General features: G+C 35.8%; 3 protein-coding genes across 4 annotated transcripts; 1 reads left to right on the plus strand and 2 right to left on the minus strand.

Moving 5' to 3' along the window:
* The first annotated feature begins 284 nt into the window (after window positions 1–284).
* fastkd1 (FAST kinase domains 1) lies at window positions 285–8,929 on the plus strand. The gene is made up of 13 exons (XM_016249137.1): window positions 285–717; window positions 1,225–1,293; window positions 2,093–2,218; window positions 2,302–2,700; window positions 3,030–3,140; window positions 4,082–4,568; window positions 5,248–5,362; window positions 5,451–5,579; window positions 5,977–6,108; window positions 6,361–6,474; window positions 8,394–8,538; window positions 8,627–8,741; window positions 8,816–8,929. The coding sequence occupies exons 1-13, from the start codon at window positions 380–382 to the stop codon at window positions 8,906–8,908; spliced, it is 2,373 nt and encodes a 790-aa protein (XP_016104623.1). The 5' UTR covers window positions 285–379; the 3' UTR covers window positions 8,909–8,929.
* Window positions 8,930–9,427: 498 nt separating this feature from the next.
* On the minus strand, window positions 9,428–14,087 carry klhl41a (kelch-like family member 41a). 2 transcript variants are annotated; one of them, XM_016249138.1, is made up of 6 exons: window positions 12,933–14,087; window positions 11,513–11,670; window positions 11,322–11,429; window positions 11,049–11,234; window positions 10,029–10,175; window positions 9,428–9,559 (listed from the first exon to the last, which is right to left on the minus strand). In XM_016249138.1, the coding sequence occupies exons 1-6, from the start codon at window positions 14,007–14,009 to the stop codon at window positions 9,448–9,450; spliced, it is 1,788 nt and encodes a 595-aa protein (XP_016104624.1). In that variant the 5' UTR covers window positions 14,010–14,087; the 3' UTR covers window positions 9,428–9,447. The 2 variants fall into 2 exon arrangements, with proteins under 2 accessions (XP_016104624.1, XP_016104625.1); XM_016249139.1 differs by lacking the exon at window positions 11,322–11,429.
* A 981-nt stretch (window positions 14,088–15,068) lies between these two features.
* Window positions 15,069–17,221, minus strand: LOC107564139 (Bardet-Biedl syndrome 5 protein homolog). Its single transcript, XM_016249149.1, has 6 exons — window positions 17,205–17,221; window positions 17,037–17,070; window positions 16,218–16,352; window positions 15,987–16,069; window positions 15,682–15,706; window positions 15,069–15,359 (listed from the first exon to the last, which is right to left on the minus strand). The coding sequence occupies exons 1-6, from the start codon at window positions 17,219–17,221 to the stop codon at window positions 15,258–15,260; spliced, it is 396 nt and encodes a 131-aa protein (XP_016104635.1). The 3' UTR covers window positions 15,069–15,257.
* Between the last annotated feature and the right edge of the window lie 171 nt (window positions 17,222–17,392).

The raw sequence follows: 17,392 nt of genomic DNA on the forward strand, positions 1-17,392 counted from the left end.
ATATATATATATATATATATTGTAATCATGCATTTGTTTGCCATATATATGAGAAAAATAAAAAATGCATGATATTTGCACAAAAAATGTGTTTACATATTACAATTACTATAATCAAATTTTTAAGTACTTATGAATTTTGTTTTATTTTAAGTGAATAGCAGTTTTGATTGCAGTCTTTTCTGATTTAATTTTATGAAAATTATATTATGAGCATAATAATAATGAGTGCATGATTTCCATGTATATTTGACGTTACTATCTTTTGCTTGAATAGCAGCATTCAAGCTTACATGGACAAAACTTGATGATCTGAATCTTCGGTTCGTCTGATCTGTGTAGTATGTGGAGTGTATCCTGACGCCGGCCGTCCTCTGCCATGTTCCGGCTCCGATCGTTTCGGGCGTGTTGTTCCCGCAGGCTGTTTCACGGTGGGGCCGTCAGCCGTGATCAGGTGCTAGACCAGCTTCAGACGTGCTCTGCTGAAGACCAGGTGTTCGATGTGGTGGGCCGGAACAAAGCTAAGCTGTCCGCGAGCCATGTGAGCTATGCTATTGGACAGCTGTGGAAGTTTCAAAGAGAGCGGCCACACATGCTCAGGACAATCGAGCAGGTCCGGAATCACCCGCAGTTCCTGACGCTTCGAGTTCTGGCTGAAAACAAGATCAGCCTCATGGATGATGCTTCAGTGGTGGATATGCTGTATGGTGTGCTCAGGTACAGAGTGAAGATATGAAGGTCAAGTAAAAGCTCTGTTCCAAAAGCTACCTAGATGGTATTATAGGTAGGCATCAAGCTGCTTTTTGACATACCCTTGCCTGAGTCCAATTTTAATGCAGAATCATATGAATTCTTTGGGGAAAAGCAATGCATTAATGCATTGCATTGGAGTGAAAAAGTTCTTCTAACATGCCAGACGAATGAGATTCTTATTTAAAATATTTTCCTTTTTTTTTTTTTTTTTTGCTCAGTATTTGTGCATGTTTAGAATGTTGTGTTATTAATATTTCCTCTGTTCAATCTATTGAATCAAAACGTTTTCTAGGCATTTGGTCATGTTTCATTTCAGTCAGAATGCTCCCTTAGTAGGCAGCTATCTATCTAGGCAGCTCAGTAGATTCTGGAACAGAGCTATTGTCTAAACCGCACTGTTTATATGGTGTCCTAATTAAGTGTGTGTGGGGAAAATAACCAGTCTTTTCTTGTGTTTGTCTTGTTTCGCAGGCTTCAAGTAGAACACCATGACTCTCTTGTTCAGCAGCTGGTGACAGAGGCTTGGAACAGACTAGAGAGGTACATGAAAAAGCTGCACATAAATGCATCCATATGCTGTGTATATGTAAAATATATTCTATGATTATTGCGAAATCTGCAAATATATGCAAAATAGGCATATACTCTATGTATTATATACATAAATGTGGAATATGCAATATGTTTTTGTTTATTGCAAAATATGCATGTAAATCTCCTTATGCAAATGCATATAAATATTAATATAAGTGTAAAATTTACAGTATGTGTATTTATTATTGTGAAATTACGGAGTCCCTAAAGGGACTTGGTGGTGGGAAAAATATGGGGTGTCCCTTTAGGGGCTCTGTATACGAAATATACATATATATGCATATTTATTTATGCAATACATGCATATAGACTCTGTGTAAATTAATGTGAAATATACAGTATATATCTGCATATGTATTTATGCAATATATGCTTATATTCTGTATAAATAAATATTTTGTTATTATAAAATATGCATATATATATATATATATATATATATATATACTGTATATATATATATTATTATACACACACAGATGCACAATATAATTACACAAATATTTAAAATAAAATGTTTTATATTTGTATTTATACATCCACATTTTGAGTAAATATATATGTAATTTGAGAGCATAGATTGTACTTATGTCATTTGCAGTGCCACATGGTTAATGTAGTTTTCACCAGGAATTCTGCTGTTAAACATGATTATTTAAAAAACATAAATTGCCTATGCATGCCCCATAAAAGGGAAATGAAACATTTATGTGTTTATCTAAGTCAAGCTCTCTGTGCTTTTCAGATTCCAGATGGCAACACTCTCAAAGTTTGCGGTTTGTCTGAGCGATCAGTTCCTGCAGCACAGTCCGCTGATGGGTCAGATCACGCAAATAGTGAGTCAAAGACTGGACTCGATTCAAGATGCCAGGTGTGTTTTTTCTAACCATCATGCACATTAAAGGTGTAATGCACCAAATAATACCAATGTATTTACTCATATCGTCTTTACAGAGTGCTCACACCCTTGATGAATAGTATATTTGCCCTGGTGTCGCCACAACTACGGGATGCACTGTTTAAAAAAGCAGACTTCCTTCTGGACAAAACGAACCCATTGCACTTCAACAACCCCAGAAGGGTCGTGCAGTTCATCCGAAACGTCAAACAGATTCACCGACCCCTCCTGGAGAAATGCAACCAGCTTCTCCTGCAGAACGTCCCCCGGATGGACGTAGAGCACATCAGCATCATTCTGGGACTGTATCACTCGATGCAGTACAATAACTGTGATTTCCGGCTGGCTGTGAGACAGAGACTCATGGAGCTGGTGGACACAGGCACAGATCCTGCCACTTTCACCAAACTCTATGCTTCTTTAGGACCAATAGCAGGGCAAGGTGTCAGAGAGGGGTGAGCAAGGGAAAGTATCCCTTATTCTTTTAATAACTATTATTTTATGTCAATGATCTTTTTCTGTTTCTGTCTAAATTTCTCCAAGTCTGTTCCCATGAAGAAACAAACTGATCTACATCTTAGATGTTGCCTTTGAAATGTTGCCTTGTTTTTTGTTTTTTTCGAATTGACTCCTTGGTATCTGTATAATAAATTTGAACAGTGAGTGTATTTATCATTTTCTCCATTGGGATTTCAAGTAAACTTGTTATAAGCCATGAACCAGACAAACCAGGTCAGAGAAGAATCACAACAGCATGATTTGATTGGTTTGATTGGTCTTGCAGGTTAGAGAGTACTGCGCTGCTATTGGCTGATGAGCTGAATCCCCATCAGGCTTTAGGTGTGGTGGAGACAATGGAGGAGATGCAATGCAGAAACCTTCAGTTGATAAACAAGTAAGAACAATCTGCATAACATTCACATGTCAGAACCTTGCAGACAAATAATTATTAGAGTTGAGGTAGTTGGCATGACTAAAATCTTATGTCACTGCAATCACTTTATATTTTAATGGAAGACTAGAGTTCAAAAGTTTGGGGTCAGTAAGTTTTTTTTTTTATAAAGTAAGATCATATTTGATCACAAATGACAGCAAAGACATTTATATAGTTAGAAAAGATTTCTATTTCAAATAAATGCTGGTCTTTTGAATTTTCAGTTTTTCCAAAATTTGGAAAAAAAAGTCAACTGATAATAAGAAATGTTTCTTGAGCAGCAAATCAGCATATTAAGAATGATTTCTGAAGGATCATGTGACACTGAAGACTGGAGTAATGATGCTGAAAATTCAGCTTTGACATCTCAGGAATAAATTACATTTTAAAATATATCCAAATAGAAAATAGTTATATTCAGTTGTAATAATATTTCACTATATTGTTGTTTTTACTGTATTTTTGCCTTGGTGAGCATAAGAGTCTTTCAAAACCATTTAAGAAAAACTTACTGACCCCAAATATTTGAACGATATGTATATACTGTATGTATACCTGTTAACATTAGTAACATGGACAAACAATGCATTTTTATATTATTATAAAAATATAATTATTATTATGTTATTATCATATAATTTAATAATTATATTGTTATATAATTATTATACAAACACAACTTTTTTATTTTATTAATTAACAAAGAAAAAAAATAACAAAGACTAATACATTCTGTAAAAAATAAATACATTGCTCATCATTAGTTCATTTTAGCAAATGCATTAACTAGTAACTAATGAGAGCTTATTATAAATAAATAACACTATTAAAGTATCTTATTTAACACAGTTAGGTTTTTAACGATTGTTCTTTTTCTGTCTTTCATTGGTCATTGCTCACAGTTACCTGCAGGGCAGTGTTTATCCGTACGAGGTGACCATGCTAACCAGGGTTCTGTCCATGCTTCCTTCTCCCCGTCCCGATGAGCCCGTCCTTTCCCGGGTGAACGCCGTGATCCCGCAGTGCAACCTGAACGACCTCAACACTTACGCCATGGTCGTCGCCAAGTGGATACGCAACGACCCCTCGTACCGGCACAACACCTCCAGCAAGTACGTCCGCCTGCTCCAGACCCTGAACCGCTGCAGTCGTGAGCGCCTGCACAGCTTCGAGAGTCTGGACGTGGTGCTGGAGGAGGTGAAGTGTTTGTCGGGGGAGTGGTTTGATGAGATGCTGCTGGAAGAGTCTATGGTCACCATGCAGAAACTGATTGACCAGATATCCTGCACTAACGTGCATGAGCTAGGCGTTTATCTGACCAGGACCAACTACTTCTGTGCCGCGCTGATGGACCGTATCGCTAGTGTGATCATTGAAAATATAGACAAGGTGGGAGTCATTTTGAATGCTGTTTCAATACATTTTGTTTATTATATGTTTAATTTTTAAGGTTATATACGGTTAATTTATATAAGGTTAATTGTATGTTTTTTTTGTATCTGTGTACTATTATTATTAATATTTAAAATTATTTTATTTTTATATTGTCAGTTTTTGTAATTTATTTATTTTTATATTTAGCTTTAATTTATTTCAGTTTTAATGATTTTAGTATTTAAGCTTATTTCAGTTAGTTGAATGCATTTTGTTTTATATAATTTTTATTTACTTATTTGCATTTGATGAGGATAAATACATTACGGTTTAAAAGTTTGGGGCCAGTAAGATTTTTTTTTTATGTTATTGAAAAAAAGTCTCTTGTGCTCACCGAGGCTATATTTATTTGATAAAAAAAAATACAGTAAAAACTGTAAAATTTTGAAATATTATTACACTTTAAAATAACCGTTTTCTATTTGAATACATTTTAAAATGTAATTTATTCCTGTGATGCAAAGCAGAATTTTCAGCATCATTACTCCAGTCTTCAGCGTCACATGATCCTTCAGAAATCAGTCTAATATGCTGATTTGCTGCTTAAGAAACATTTCTTCCTATTATTTATTAAAAAAAATTATCGGAAGCACCTGTTATTAAATAAATGTTTATGTTTATCTCTTCCAAACAGATTCATTACTCTGCAACGTATTCCATTATGCTGCCTTTTGCTGTGCTAAATTATGACCCACCGAAGGCGGAGGAGTTTTTTGATGTGTGCATTCGACATTTCACCCCATATATTAGTAAGATTCTTCCTCTATGCATTTATAAAAGTTTCTAATCTTAAAGACTTGAAGTTGGAATGTAACCTGTTTTTACTGATTCAAACAGGTTCCTTTGACCCTCACCTACTGGTTCTCTTGGCTTACGCACTGGCTTTGGCTGATTATTTCCCTGAGGAGGTGGTCAGAGAGATCTTCAACGTGGACTTTCTTGCAAAGTTGGATGCCCAATTGGAGAGTATGTCTGTTTTTGAGATGATATAACTTAATTATGTGAGATAGTATACTTATATTTAACTTGCTGAAAATTTACTGAACTCAGGCCATCAAGATGTAGATGAGTTTGTTTCTTCATCGAAACAGATTTGCAGAAATGTAGGATTACATCACTTGCTCACTAATGAATCCTCTGCAGTGAATGGGTGCCGTCAGAATGAGAGTCCAAACAGCTGATAAAAACATCACAATAATCCACACCAGTCCAGACTCTCATTCTGACGGCACCCATTCACTGCAGAGGATCCATTAGTGAGCAAGCGATGCAATGCTACATTTCTCCAAATCAGTAATGCAAAAATGTTTTGCAATTCTTATTTTGCTTTGTTGTTTGAGTGTTTTTTTCTCTTTGCTGACAGCCTTTCCAGATGGTCTAAACATGCGCATCCGTCTCCGTCTCATGGAGCTGAATCGGGCCGTGTGTCTGGAGTGTCCTGAGTTCCAGGTGCCCTGGTTTCATGAGCGCTACTGTAAACAGCTGCAGAAAAGAGGTCAACACCATAACTCCAGTCTTCAGTGTCATATGATCCTTCAGAAATCATTCTAATATGCTGATTTGCTGCTAAACAATCAATGTTATCAATGTTTAAACCTTGGAAACCATTATGCAGTTTAATGCATCCTTGCTGAATAAAAGAATTCTTTTCTTTTTCTTTTTCTTTTTTTTCAAATCTTACTTACCCAGTAGTCAAATAGATTTGAACTGTTTAATGTAATGTACAATCTTGTTTTCCACACTGTAGCCAATAGCTTCATTAGTCCAGCTCAGCAGCAGATCCATAAGATGCTCGGTGACGTCCTGGGTGGGATGAATTGTGCCAAAGTAGGAGTGCTGACTCCATACTTCTATACTGTCGGTGAGTTTTAAACCAGTGTTACATGTAGAATGGACTATTTTGATTAGTGGTTTTTCAGTGCTATTTCCTTTTTAAATACACATCCCTTGGTCTCATTGTGCACCTACACCTCTGAAATGACCTTCCTTTTCATCACAGATCCTTCTCAAAATATTTCTCTTATATAGCTAGAGGCCACGTTTACAGTGTTTTTAACTGACTTTAAAATATATGACACAGTATCCACCTTATTTTTCCCGTTAGAGCAGGCGTGGCCATTTGTGAATTTAATGTGTCTGGCTTCCGGTGTCATCCACCTCCAGCTATTTTTAGCTGTTCAAAACAGCTCGTTTTGCTGCTTGATATCACAGACTTCTGTTTCTTACCATATTATTTTAAAGTGCCCCTATTATGGATTTTTGAAAATTACCTTTCATGCAGCATGCAACAGAGCTCTAAGTGAATGAAAACATCCTGCAAAGTTTTAAATCTGAAAGTGCACCGTGTATAAAGTTATTGTCTCTCAAAAGAAAGAGTCGACTCTGAATCATTGAAACGAGTCGTTTTTAAAACGAATCCCAAGCCGTTTCATGTTGACGTCAACATGAAACATTAGCATATTGCCCCCCCACTTGTTGGTAATTTCAGGTTGGTCTGAATGAAAATGCAAATTCATTCTTTGCCACTAGGTGCCGCTCGGTAAAAATAGAGGTTTCCCCGGTAACACTACACAAAGCAGCACTGCGCTCACAAACGCTGCTTTATCAGATGTTACAGGCAAGATGAAATGAAAATGAGACCCATCACCGCAGATTAGACTCACGCAAAGGAGGGGTTTGGAAAAATTAATCGTTGAACGAATCGTTTGGGAGTCGTTGAGCAAGTAAGGTAAAAATAAATGCATATTATAAGACAATGAAAGTGTTTTTTGACCTTGCATGCATGTCATCCTGTTGTTAGGGACTCCTAAAACCAAAATATGAACCTTTCACTACCCATAATAGGGGCACTTTAATCTATTGTCTTAATTATAAACACACTGGGTTGTAGCACAAACAATTTTACCGTTTATTGCGCTTTGTTATTCTTCTCGTTATTTCCGTACCGCGGCTAATCAAGCGGAAGTCTCGCACATTCACAGAAAACAGCTTACTTCCGCATTGAAAAATAAGGTGGATAGTTTAACAATGAAATGAGATCTACACAGAATTTCTGACTTATTTATTTATTTTACAGAATATTTAGTCAGAATTTACTCAAAAAGATGAAATGTGAATTGTTCATTCCCAACATTGTTGGTAAATATTGTACACGTTTGATAAATGGCAATGCAGGAACCGTAAATAACACTCTTTAGGTCTGACAACTGTTAACTGAATATTATTATTTTATAATTGTATTGTCGCTATATTGCATATAGTTTGTATAGTGCATTGTATAGTGCAATAAAATGTAATTCATGCTTAAGCATTACCTTGTCAAAAGAGACTAAATAATTTGTCTTGGGTTTAACATCGTTTTAACTGAAAAAAAATATTTTATTTAATTTTATATTTTATTTTATGCAACAATTTAATTTCCATGCTTAAGCATTACCTTGACATACAAAAATAAAGGCAAAATAACTTGCCTTAGGTCTAACATCTGTTTTAACTGAAAAATTATAATTGGTTTTTATTTGATTAGATTTTTTATTTCATGCAACACGTTCATTTCTATGCTTAAGCATTGCCTTGTCAGTATTTTACTTGTCAGTATGATTTGTTGTTGAGTGCTATGTACCATTAATTATATTAGCGTTGATCTGATGTACAGTGACCCAGTGTAATATTTTATTGACTAAATACATTCACAGACATACGGTGGTACAGGATGACAGTCATAGATACAGCATTACTGCTTCTGTAGGCAAATGACAACTGTGATATTTTTGCCATCAGATTTTGAACTCGTTCTGGATCGCCATCTTCATCCGGTACCGTACAGCGAGCCGATTCAGCTGCAGATCAGCGAGAACGGAAACGTTCACTGGCAGTCCGGATCGACAGACAGAGAGAGGATGGAGCTGCCACCCGGAGCACACCGGTATGCGTCGTGTGACCTGCACACGCTCTAATGTGCACAAGAACACGTTAAAAAAACAGATATAACATGATTCTCTAAATCTGTCTAGCATTGCATTGGAATTCCTGGACTCCAAATCCTTCTGCAAAAATTCCTGGCACATGAAAGGAGAGGCCATGATGAAGAAAAGACATCTGGAAATTTTAGGATATCATGTATTACAGGTCAGTAGAAAGATAATGCATAATTCTGAATCTGTAAAAGTGTGGTTTTGCGAATAATGCATATTTCTACACAGATTCCTCACTTTGAATGGAACTCAATGGAGCTTTCCTCAGAAGATGCATGGAAAGAATATCTGAGGAAGAAAATATTCTCAGAGTTACCCTGAGACATTATCTTGAAATATCAGACATCAGATTGCTTGCAGACTGTCTAAGCTGCAAGATAGGACTGCAATCTTATATTAATTGCAAATTTTTGTAATAAATGATATTATTACGTCACTTTTTTTTGTTCAAAAGGAAGAAATGCATTGCTGTTTGCCTTTAAATATGTATTTATTTTTATGCATTTTATATAAAAGAGAAAAGCGGTGTGTTTGGATGAAAAAAGTACGTTTTAATTTTGACATCCATTGTATAAATGTTTTCCTCAACTGCACCACATTTGACAACAGAACCCAACATGAAATATAAATCTGTGGTAATTTTTACTCTGAAAGTCAACATTCGCTACACAATTTACTTCTGTAAAGATGAGTGATTTGTAATGTCAGCATCAAAAGAAAGTTGTTTTAGAGGTGGAGAAAGTTGCATTTTGATTAAAACTTACAAAAATGGGAATGTGCATTATAGTGAATATATTATTTCATATTGACATTAAATGTTTTTGGTGGATTATGCTGGACACAAAGTGATGATGATGTTTTTAAAGTTTAGGCATCTTTGCTGCATTTAGTCTCATAGAAACGCAGGAGGCACCGGCAGCATATCGCATCTCTTGTATCATTCCAGACCACTGTTTCTTGTCCTCCTCATACCTGTTAAAAAAAGAGCAATTTTTAGTTTTTTTGAGATTGAATCCCAGTTGGAATGATACATTACCAGTTAAAAGTTTGCATGCACTTTTTATGATTTCAAAACTTTTTCTCTTATTGGTGAACCCAAGGCTGCATTTATTTGATCAAAAATACAGTAAAAACAGTAGTACGGTGAAATATTATTACCATATAAAATAACTTTTTTCTATTTGAATGTTTTTAAAAATGTAATTTATTCCTGTGACGCAAGTTTCAACATCATTACTTTAGTCTTCAGTGTCACATGATCCTTTTTTATTTTGGGAAACCGTGATACATTTTCTTTCAGGATTCTTTGGTGAGTAGAAAGCTGAAAAGAACAGCATTTATAAAAAATTTTTTTTTAAATATTTGATCCCAAACTTTTGAGTGGTAGTGTACGATGAATATAATTCAGATGGACTATTGCTGTGTAAAGCAGAACACTTACTGCCAGATGTCTGTGATTTCTGATGGGACACACTGTTTGTCCTCGTTCTCCTGCACGGCGAAGCCGCCCACCGCATACAGGACACCAGCAGCACTGACCAAATTCACAGAACTTCGCTCCTGCACAAATTCAGCGAACGGCTCCCATCTATTGGGAAAAAACAGGGTTTAATCTGATTCTGGTAGTTGTAGAGGATAACGTCAAAGGATAACTACCACAATATCTCAGTTAAGTAAACATAGGGGTGAATTTTAAATAATGTTTTTGCCTGCTTTTGTCATTTATGTCTTCTCAAATGAAAAACTGGCAAGTTATTAGAATTATTATTAACAGTTTGCTTAATTTTTTTTCTCAAACCTGTATGGTTCAAACCAAACATATTTTGCTGGGAATATTTTTTAATTTGGTGATAATTTTATAGGTTTTCCATGTGTCCTCAATATCATTTTTGAATTTGTTAGTCAACACGTTAACAAGAGCCATTTCCTTTGTGGCATCATTCTTTAGGAAGTGACATTATTTTGGAGGGAAAACAAGAACGACAGCTCAGATCAGTAATGGTTTTTCTGAATGATGTTCGGTGGTGTTAAATGTATTATCTATATCAGTGGTTCCCAACCCTGGTCCTGGAGGCACCCCAACACGGCATGTTTTGCATGTATCCTTAATCAAACACACCTGATTCAGATCATCGGCTCATTAGCAGAGACTCCAAGACCTGAAATTGGTGTGTCAGAGAAAGGAGACATGCAAAATGTGCAGTGTTGGGGTGCCTCAAGGACCAGGGTTGGGAACCACTGATCTATATGATAATGTCTATATTTTAAAAGATAGCTGGAAAAATAGCAAATTGGCAAGGTAACTGTTAATAAGTGGTGGGAGAAACAAAGCTTTTCGAAACTTTGAATCAATTAAACGTAGCTTTAATTTAGAGTTTCTATACACTTTATACTTTTTTTTTTTTAAAGATTTGTGGTTCCAAGATTAAGTATCAGTTAAAAACTAGTGATGTGTGCATACTTGTTTGTTCCAAAGTCATAGGCTTCACAAGAGGCTAAAAGGCCATCTTCATTGACCCCTCCAACCACAATGATCTTTCCTTTGTGGAACACGGCTCCAAACATTGACCTGGGTGTTTTCATGGCTGCCAGCTCTTTCCATTCGGACTTCTTGTGGTTGTACGCAAACATCTTGTTGATGGTTTTACTGTCCCACAGATGAAAACAAGCATTAAAGCCTCATCTCAGGCTTTTGTTTTGTATTTAAGATCATGTTAACTCAAATCTGACTTACTTCTCATCCGTCTTTCCTCCTATGCAGTAAACTAGTCCATTTTGTGAGATTACACTGTGACCGTGAATTCTTAAGGGCAGTTTTTTGGTCTCCTGCCACTTCATCTTACTGCAGAGAGCAGCAAAAGGTAATTAAATAGACTTGTAATTATTTGGCTTATGCATGTAGCAGAACATGTAGAAGAAACTTACTCGACATCATAACACAGCACTGAGTCCAGAGACTCGTTGGTCTGCAGGTCTTTACCAGCAATTGCAAACAAGAGGTTTTCAAACTCCCCCATAGTGAACAGACACCTGGGCGATGGCATCGGTGGTAGGGCTATCCAGTTTGGAGAATGAGTGTCCAGCTGAAGAATGTGGATGATTTCAAATGAATTTCAAATGTATAATTTTAGTTTTACTGTACCTGATGATATAGGCCTTTGTGTTAGGCCTGTTAATAATTTGGGACTTTTTTGCACCTAAAACCACTTCCCAGAAATATAAAGTCATGCAATTTAATGGATAATGCACCCATAAATTTAAAATCAAGCCATAATTTACTCACCTTCGTGTCATTCCAAACCAGTTTGCAACACAAAAGTGGGGATTCTTAACTAAAACTAAAACCATAAAAAAGTTAATTACTTAAAATAATTACTTAAAAAATTAAAAACCTAAACTTATTTTATTTCAGCTAGTTGTCGAGGAGACATTTTTTATTTCCATTTAGCTTATGCTAAATGTGCTAAAATAACAAAATAAAAATTACTGTATATAGACATACTAAAAAAACTAAAATTAAAAGAAAATATAAAAAACTCATATATATAAATATAAAAATTATATACATTTATAAAACTTTATAAAATAGGAATATATAGGCTATCGCATGGATCATATAAAATTAAATACATGTAATTCTCTTTCATTATTTTGTGCTGTAAATTTGTAAATTCATTTTTGATTGCATTTAATGGATAATAACATTCCTATTTGCATTTTCTGTAATTAATATGTACATTTAATAAGGCTGCATGAATATTTAATGAGGCAAGTGCTGTTCCTTTTTTGATTGGTTGTCTGAAAACGCCATTCGTGTTTAAAAACACGAGAGTATGATTTCATGACCAAGGGTTAAAAGTACGACAGCACATGGTTAATTGCAATGTGAAAAGCTCAGAGACAGAACGTTACTCTTAAAACGTACCATAAAATTAGTCCAAATCCCGGGTTATATGGCTTGTTCTGCAACATAAGTGTTCCCAAAAGAAAAGTATAACAGGTTTGGAACAACCTGAAGGTGAGTCAGTGATAAATTACGGTCCGTTCACACCAAAAACGATCTGTATAAACAGCTACAACCTCGTATAACGTTGTGCTTTTAAGGCGGGTAAATTCTGATTGCCCGTCAACGAGTTAATCGTTTTTCAAAAAACTTTCTGAAAGTGATTCCATCGAAATTGTTTCTCTATGTCGTTATACTTACTCTATGAGAATAGGTATGACCACACCACAGCTAAGCTAATAAAGCTAAAATAATAAATAAAGCTAATAATAAGATAATAAAGCTAAAATGTTATGGTTATAAACCTTGGTGTGAACAGCCTTTTGAGTGACTTAGCCTAACCTGGTAGAAATAGCACTGCAGTGGTGATTCCTTGTTGTCTTCATCAACAAACAGTCCTCCCAAAACATAGAGAAGGTTCTTCTTCGATGTGATGCTGACATGATTTCGAGGTATCTGCTCTGCTATGGCTGCTAGGAAGCATTCGTTTTCATGAGCATCATAGGCCACGGCCGCTGTGTCGTTTATCATCAGGATGAGATCCCTGTTGAACATCCCCAGCCGTTTGCTATTATTGAGATAACCAGGCAACACTTTTTCCCCCTCTTCTCCTTCGCCTTGCGGAAGTTTTCCAGCAAACGCCTCCTTGATGACCTTTAGCTTCTTGGCGAGCTCGGGGTCGGCCTTGATGATGTCATCCTTTTCCACTTTCTCCTTGAAGTATTTCTCAGGTAGAAGTTGGAAGCGGATGTGTTCGAAAGCATCTCCCAAAGCTTTCGCCCGGTTTTCCTTATTCTTCCCGACCCATTTCATCAAGAGCTCAAACACAACCTCTTCTTTTTCCACGTTCAGGGCATCACACCCGATGACAGCGAACAACTCGGGAGCATTGAACTCAAGAAAGTCCTCATCCTTGGATAAAGTCTCAAAACGATCCGCTATGAAGTCCCTAGCAGCCATAGCGAGTCTCGGGCAGTTCAAAACCAGTCCCATTCTGAAGATAGCCAAGCAGTTACCGAACGAAAGCTTGTTTTGTAGATAGCTGACGCAAACGGTGAACACGGATGGGATCTGGAACCTGTTGGCGACTGCGAAGACGTCTTGCACATTCTCATCTGTGATTTCGATGTCTGCAGAGTAGAGATAGTTCACAATCATGTCCATAATGGTGGGATCCACGTCCTCCAGCACTACTTCCTTGCTGGAGTCTTTCTTCTCAACACCGTCTTCAGTAAAGTACAGCTCTCGGAAATACGGGCTACACGCAGCCAAGATGAGTCTGTGGCAGGGAAGACTCCGATCTCCAACCTTCAGAATACAATCCACAAACTTGTTCTCCTTCAGAAGTTCCTTCAAACCGTCCTGGAGCAGGGTGCTCTGAAAGAGCCTCAGGTCCTCCTTGATACTCATGGGTTCCATCTCAAATTTTGCAGGACTCGAAGAGGATGCTATACTTCCTCTTGTCTTGCTGTTTCAGTTATAAGAAGCTGAAATAACACCGAGCTCCAACGCAACACTGAAATTTAAATCTGCCCCTCTAAATATAGACCCGTCATACAGTCAGAAAGAATTCAGGCTGACCAAACGGGAGCAGCTGTCAAAGACTGAAAAAGACAACTGTGAACCTTGGACACACTGAGAGGTCAAGGGTGTTTTGTAATTGAATGTGTGTTTGGTGCTATGTAACTAAAGGATGGAAGGAGTGACACATCAGTATGAATTCAACAGAGTTTTAAATAATTGTAAAGGTGTGTGTAATTACCTCCGTTTTGCACATGGTGTCATTTGTACGATTTGTAAGTTGATAGGTCTGTGACTCATTCATCTTGTACTCTTCATGGGTGGTTTCTATTTAAAGGAAAAGTTCAGCCAGAAATGAAAATGGTGTCATTATTTATGCACTTTCATGAGCTAGTTATAAAATGTATGTTTTTTTTTTGCTCTTTTTGTAGCTTGGAAGACTATAAAAGGTCATTGTAAATAGTTTGTACATTTTTCTAAACTTACATTTTACATTTTTGTTCCACAGAAAACATAACAGCTCACAAGTTTGGAACAACTTGAGGGTGAGTAAATAATTATTTTTGTGAAGTATTCCTTTAAATGCTCTTTTTACTTTATAACCTTCTGTTGCCTAAAAGGACAGCAGAGAGCAATTAATCTGCTCTTCTGGTCATTTGTGAAGTAGTTGAGCTCCTCTGACACATTTTTAAACAGACTTGTCAAACCTGAGCCTACGAACCGCATATGATGGTTTGAACAAACCATTACTATCAAAACCACTTAAACAGGTATTGAAAAACTGATTAAACACAAAAAACAACACAACAGCAGAATTAGCATGTGAAGTTGTCTACATAAACAAGCTTACAGTTTCTAATATACAAATATTATTTTATATTTGATACATATATAAATGTTTCTATTTCTGTGTATACATTCATATTATACAAAAGTACCTTTTAATTTTTTCCCCAGCTTTTTTCCCTAACTTACACTTGGTTTGCATATGATTTGTAAACATGCCATTATCAAATATCAAATAAATATTCTAAAAATAAATAACATTTTCACATTTAGCAAATGAAAAATGTTTTCAAATTGGATGTAAATAATGTAGCAACGCAATGCCGAAATACATATAATGGTACAGAGCGTTTGAGCGTTTTAACCCATGACTTCCCAGAGTCCCTGTAGTGTGAATCCATCTTTTAATTTCTCCATAGCCAGACCCAGCTCTTCAGAGAACACCGGCTCACGATCATGTTGCTTAAGGAGAGAAAAAAATATGTAATTTAAATGGAAATTTTGTCCAGACATATAGACAGATAGATAGCTAGATGATAGCTAGATACACACTGCAAGTTATAGACAGACGATAGATAGATAGATAGATAGATAGATAGATAGATAGATAGATAGATAGATAGATAGATAGATAGATAGATGATAGCTAGATAGCTAGAGCAAATTATAGACAGACGATAGATAGATAGATAGATAGATAGATAGATAGATAGATAGATAGATAGATAGATAGATAGATAGATAGATAGATAGATAGATAGATAGATAGATAGATAGAATTTACCTTATTTCCATCTGCAAAATAAGCCTCGAGGTGAAAAAGAGAAGAAATTGCACATCAGTGATTGTACATCTCCTGTCAGTCTTAAATAAGAGAGCATTCCTGATGTCAGAATCATCAGAGCTCTGTGTAAACATTTTTGACACCAGGCAACAAAAGTCTGTGTTGATGGGGCATTGTGAGTTGAGGCTTAAGCGATCAGCTATTTTCAGCGTGTGAGACGCACACACACACACAAACACAGAGCACTACGTGGTGAAAGCAGAGTGTCATTATCTCTGAGAGTAGCATATGAGATAAAACTCTCGGTAAAGGCATCTGTGTGCTCATCTGGCTCAATCTCCACGTCATCAGGCGGCTGTTCTACGGTCAGCTCCTCCAGAGGCTGAGGCTGAGACAGAAAGCATATTTATGTTATTTACCAGATTTGTGCTTTTAATCTACAGAAAAGTGGAGGCATTCTAGCCATGTTTAATACAGATGTGCGGTTTTCAAATTTATTGCACTTTTGACTATACATCAAAAATCTTCGTTACTACCTTTTCTTCCATCTCATATTCCACACCAAAAATGGGGTTTGCGGAGTACACTTTGTGTAAGGAGTTGATTTCCTTCACTGCATCTTGTAACTTGTCCATCGGATCGATCTTGAATCCCAGCACATAACCTCCTGTCTAGGAGAGAGGAAACAGCACAAAATGTTGCTACATTCACTCCAGGGAATTTACTGCCACACAGACAACCGTTCAAAGGTTTGGGGTCAGTAAGATCTTGTAATGTTTTTGAAAGAAGTAAAAAAGCAATATTGTGAAATGTTAATACAATTTAAAATAACTGTTTCCTATTTGAATATATTTTGAGTTGTAATTTATTCCTGTGATGCAAAGTTGAATTTTCAATTTTCACATGATCCTTCAGAAATCATTCTAATATGCTGATTTGCTGATCAAAAAACATTTATTATTATTATTATTAATATTGAAAACAGTTTTTACTGCTTAATATTTTTGTGGAAAGCGTGATACATTTTTATAAGGATTCTTTAATGCATAAAAAGTTAACAAGAACAGCATTTATTTAAAAATGTAAATCTTTTGTAACATTATAAATGTCCTTACGGTCACTTTTGGTCAATATAATGTAAATAATTTATTTTTTTAAAAATTGATTCATAATGTACACATTTCTATCCTTTTATTCTTTATCACATCAAAAAATGATTGTGACGAGTGGGGCGTCGCAATCACCACTCGTCACAATGATAATAATGTTAAGAAAAATTTACGTTTTTAATGAGATGTTAGGTCACATAATACAACACATATGTTTTTCTGATGATCTTGATGGTCCAAACTTACCTGTTGAGAGCTCTCAATCACAAGAATATATACCCTATTGTATCTAATATTTTACATGCCTTAATGTTTCTTATTGTTTGTGTCAGCTTAATGAATACAATTAAATCAATATATTTTATTGACATTCCAATAATTTCAGCATACTGTTTTGTTCTATTTGTTTTTTACTTTATCTTATGCAACATTTTTTATAAGCTTTCCTATAATAATATTTCCTCTGAGTAATTTATTTCATTAAAAGCTTACCATTTCTTTTCAGGAACTTTTATTATTCATTTTGTATGTTACCATCCCTAAAAAAGTACATAATTCAATCAATCATTTAACTCAGAGGCTTTCTGTTTTGTCAGATTATG

The sequence above is a fragment of the Sinocyclocheilus grahami genome, unplaced genomic scaffold (genome assembly GCF_001515645.1).
Source record: "Sinocyclocheilus grahami isolate Dianchi unplaced genomic scaffold, SAMN03320097.WGS_v1.1 scaffold913.1, whole genome shotgun sequence".
In the NCBI taxonomy this organism is placed as follows: domain Eukaryota; kingdom Metazoa; phylum Chordata; class Actinopteri; order Cypriniformes; family Cyprinidae; genus Sinocyclocheilus; species Sinocyclocheilus grahami.

Coding starts and splice junctions, on each gene's coding strand:
- fastkd1 (XM_016249137.1), top strand. CDS start 380: ATGTTCCGGCTCCGATCGTTTCGGGCGTGTTGTTCCCGCAGGCTGTTT. Junction 5,580..5,976: donor GTTGGATGCCCAATTGGAGA/GTATGTCTGTTT, acceptor CTTTGCTGACAG/CCTTTCCAGATGGTCTAAAC. Junction 8,539..8,626: donor CTGCCACCCGGAGCACACCG/GTATGCGTCGTG, acceptor AAATCTGTCTAG/CATTGCATTGGAATTCCTGG.
- klhl41a (XM_016249138.1), bottom strand. CDS start 14,009: ATGGAACCCATGAGTATCAAGGAGGACCTGAGGCTCTTTCAGAGCACC. Junction 11,671..12,932: donor TGCAGTGCTATTTCTACCAG/GTTAGGCTAAGT, acceptor CACATTCTTCAG/CTGGACACTCATTCTCCAAA. Junction 9,560..10,028: donor GAAATCACAGACATCTGGCA/GTAAGTGTTCTG, acceptor TTTTTTTAACAG/GTATGAGGAGGACAAGAAAC.
- LOC107564139 (XM_016249149.1), bottom strand. Junction 15,707..15,986: donor GAGCACACAGATGCCTTTAC/CGAGAGTTTTAT, acceptor TTTTCACCTCGA/GGCTTATTTTGCAGATGGAA. Junction 15,360..15,681: donor ATTTTGCAGATGGAAATAAG/GTAAATTCTATC, acceptor TCTCTCCTTAAG/CAACATGATCGTGAGCCGGT.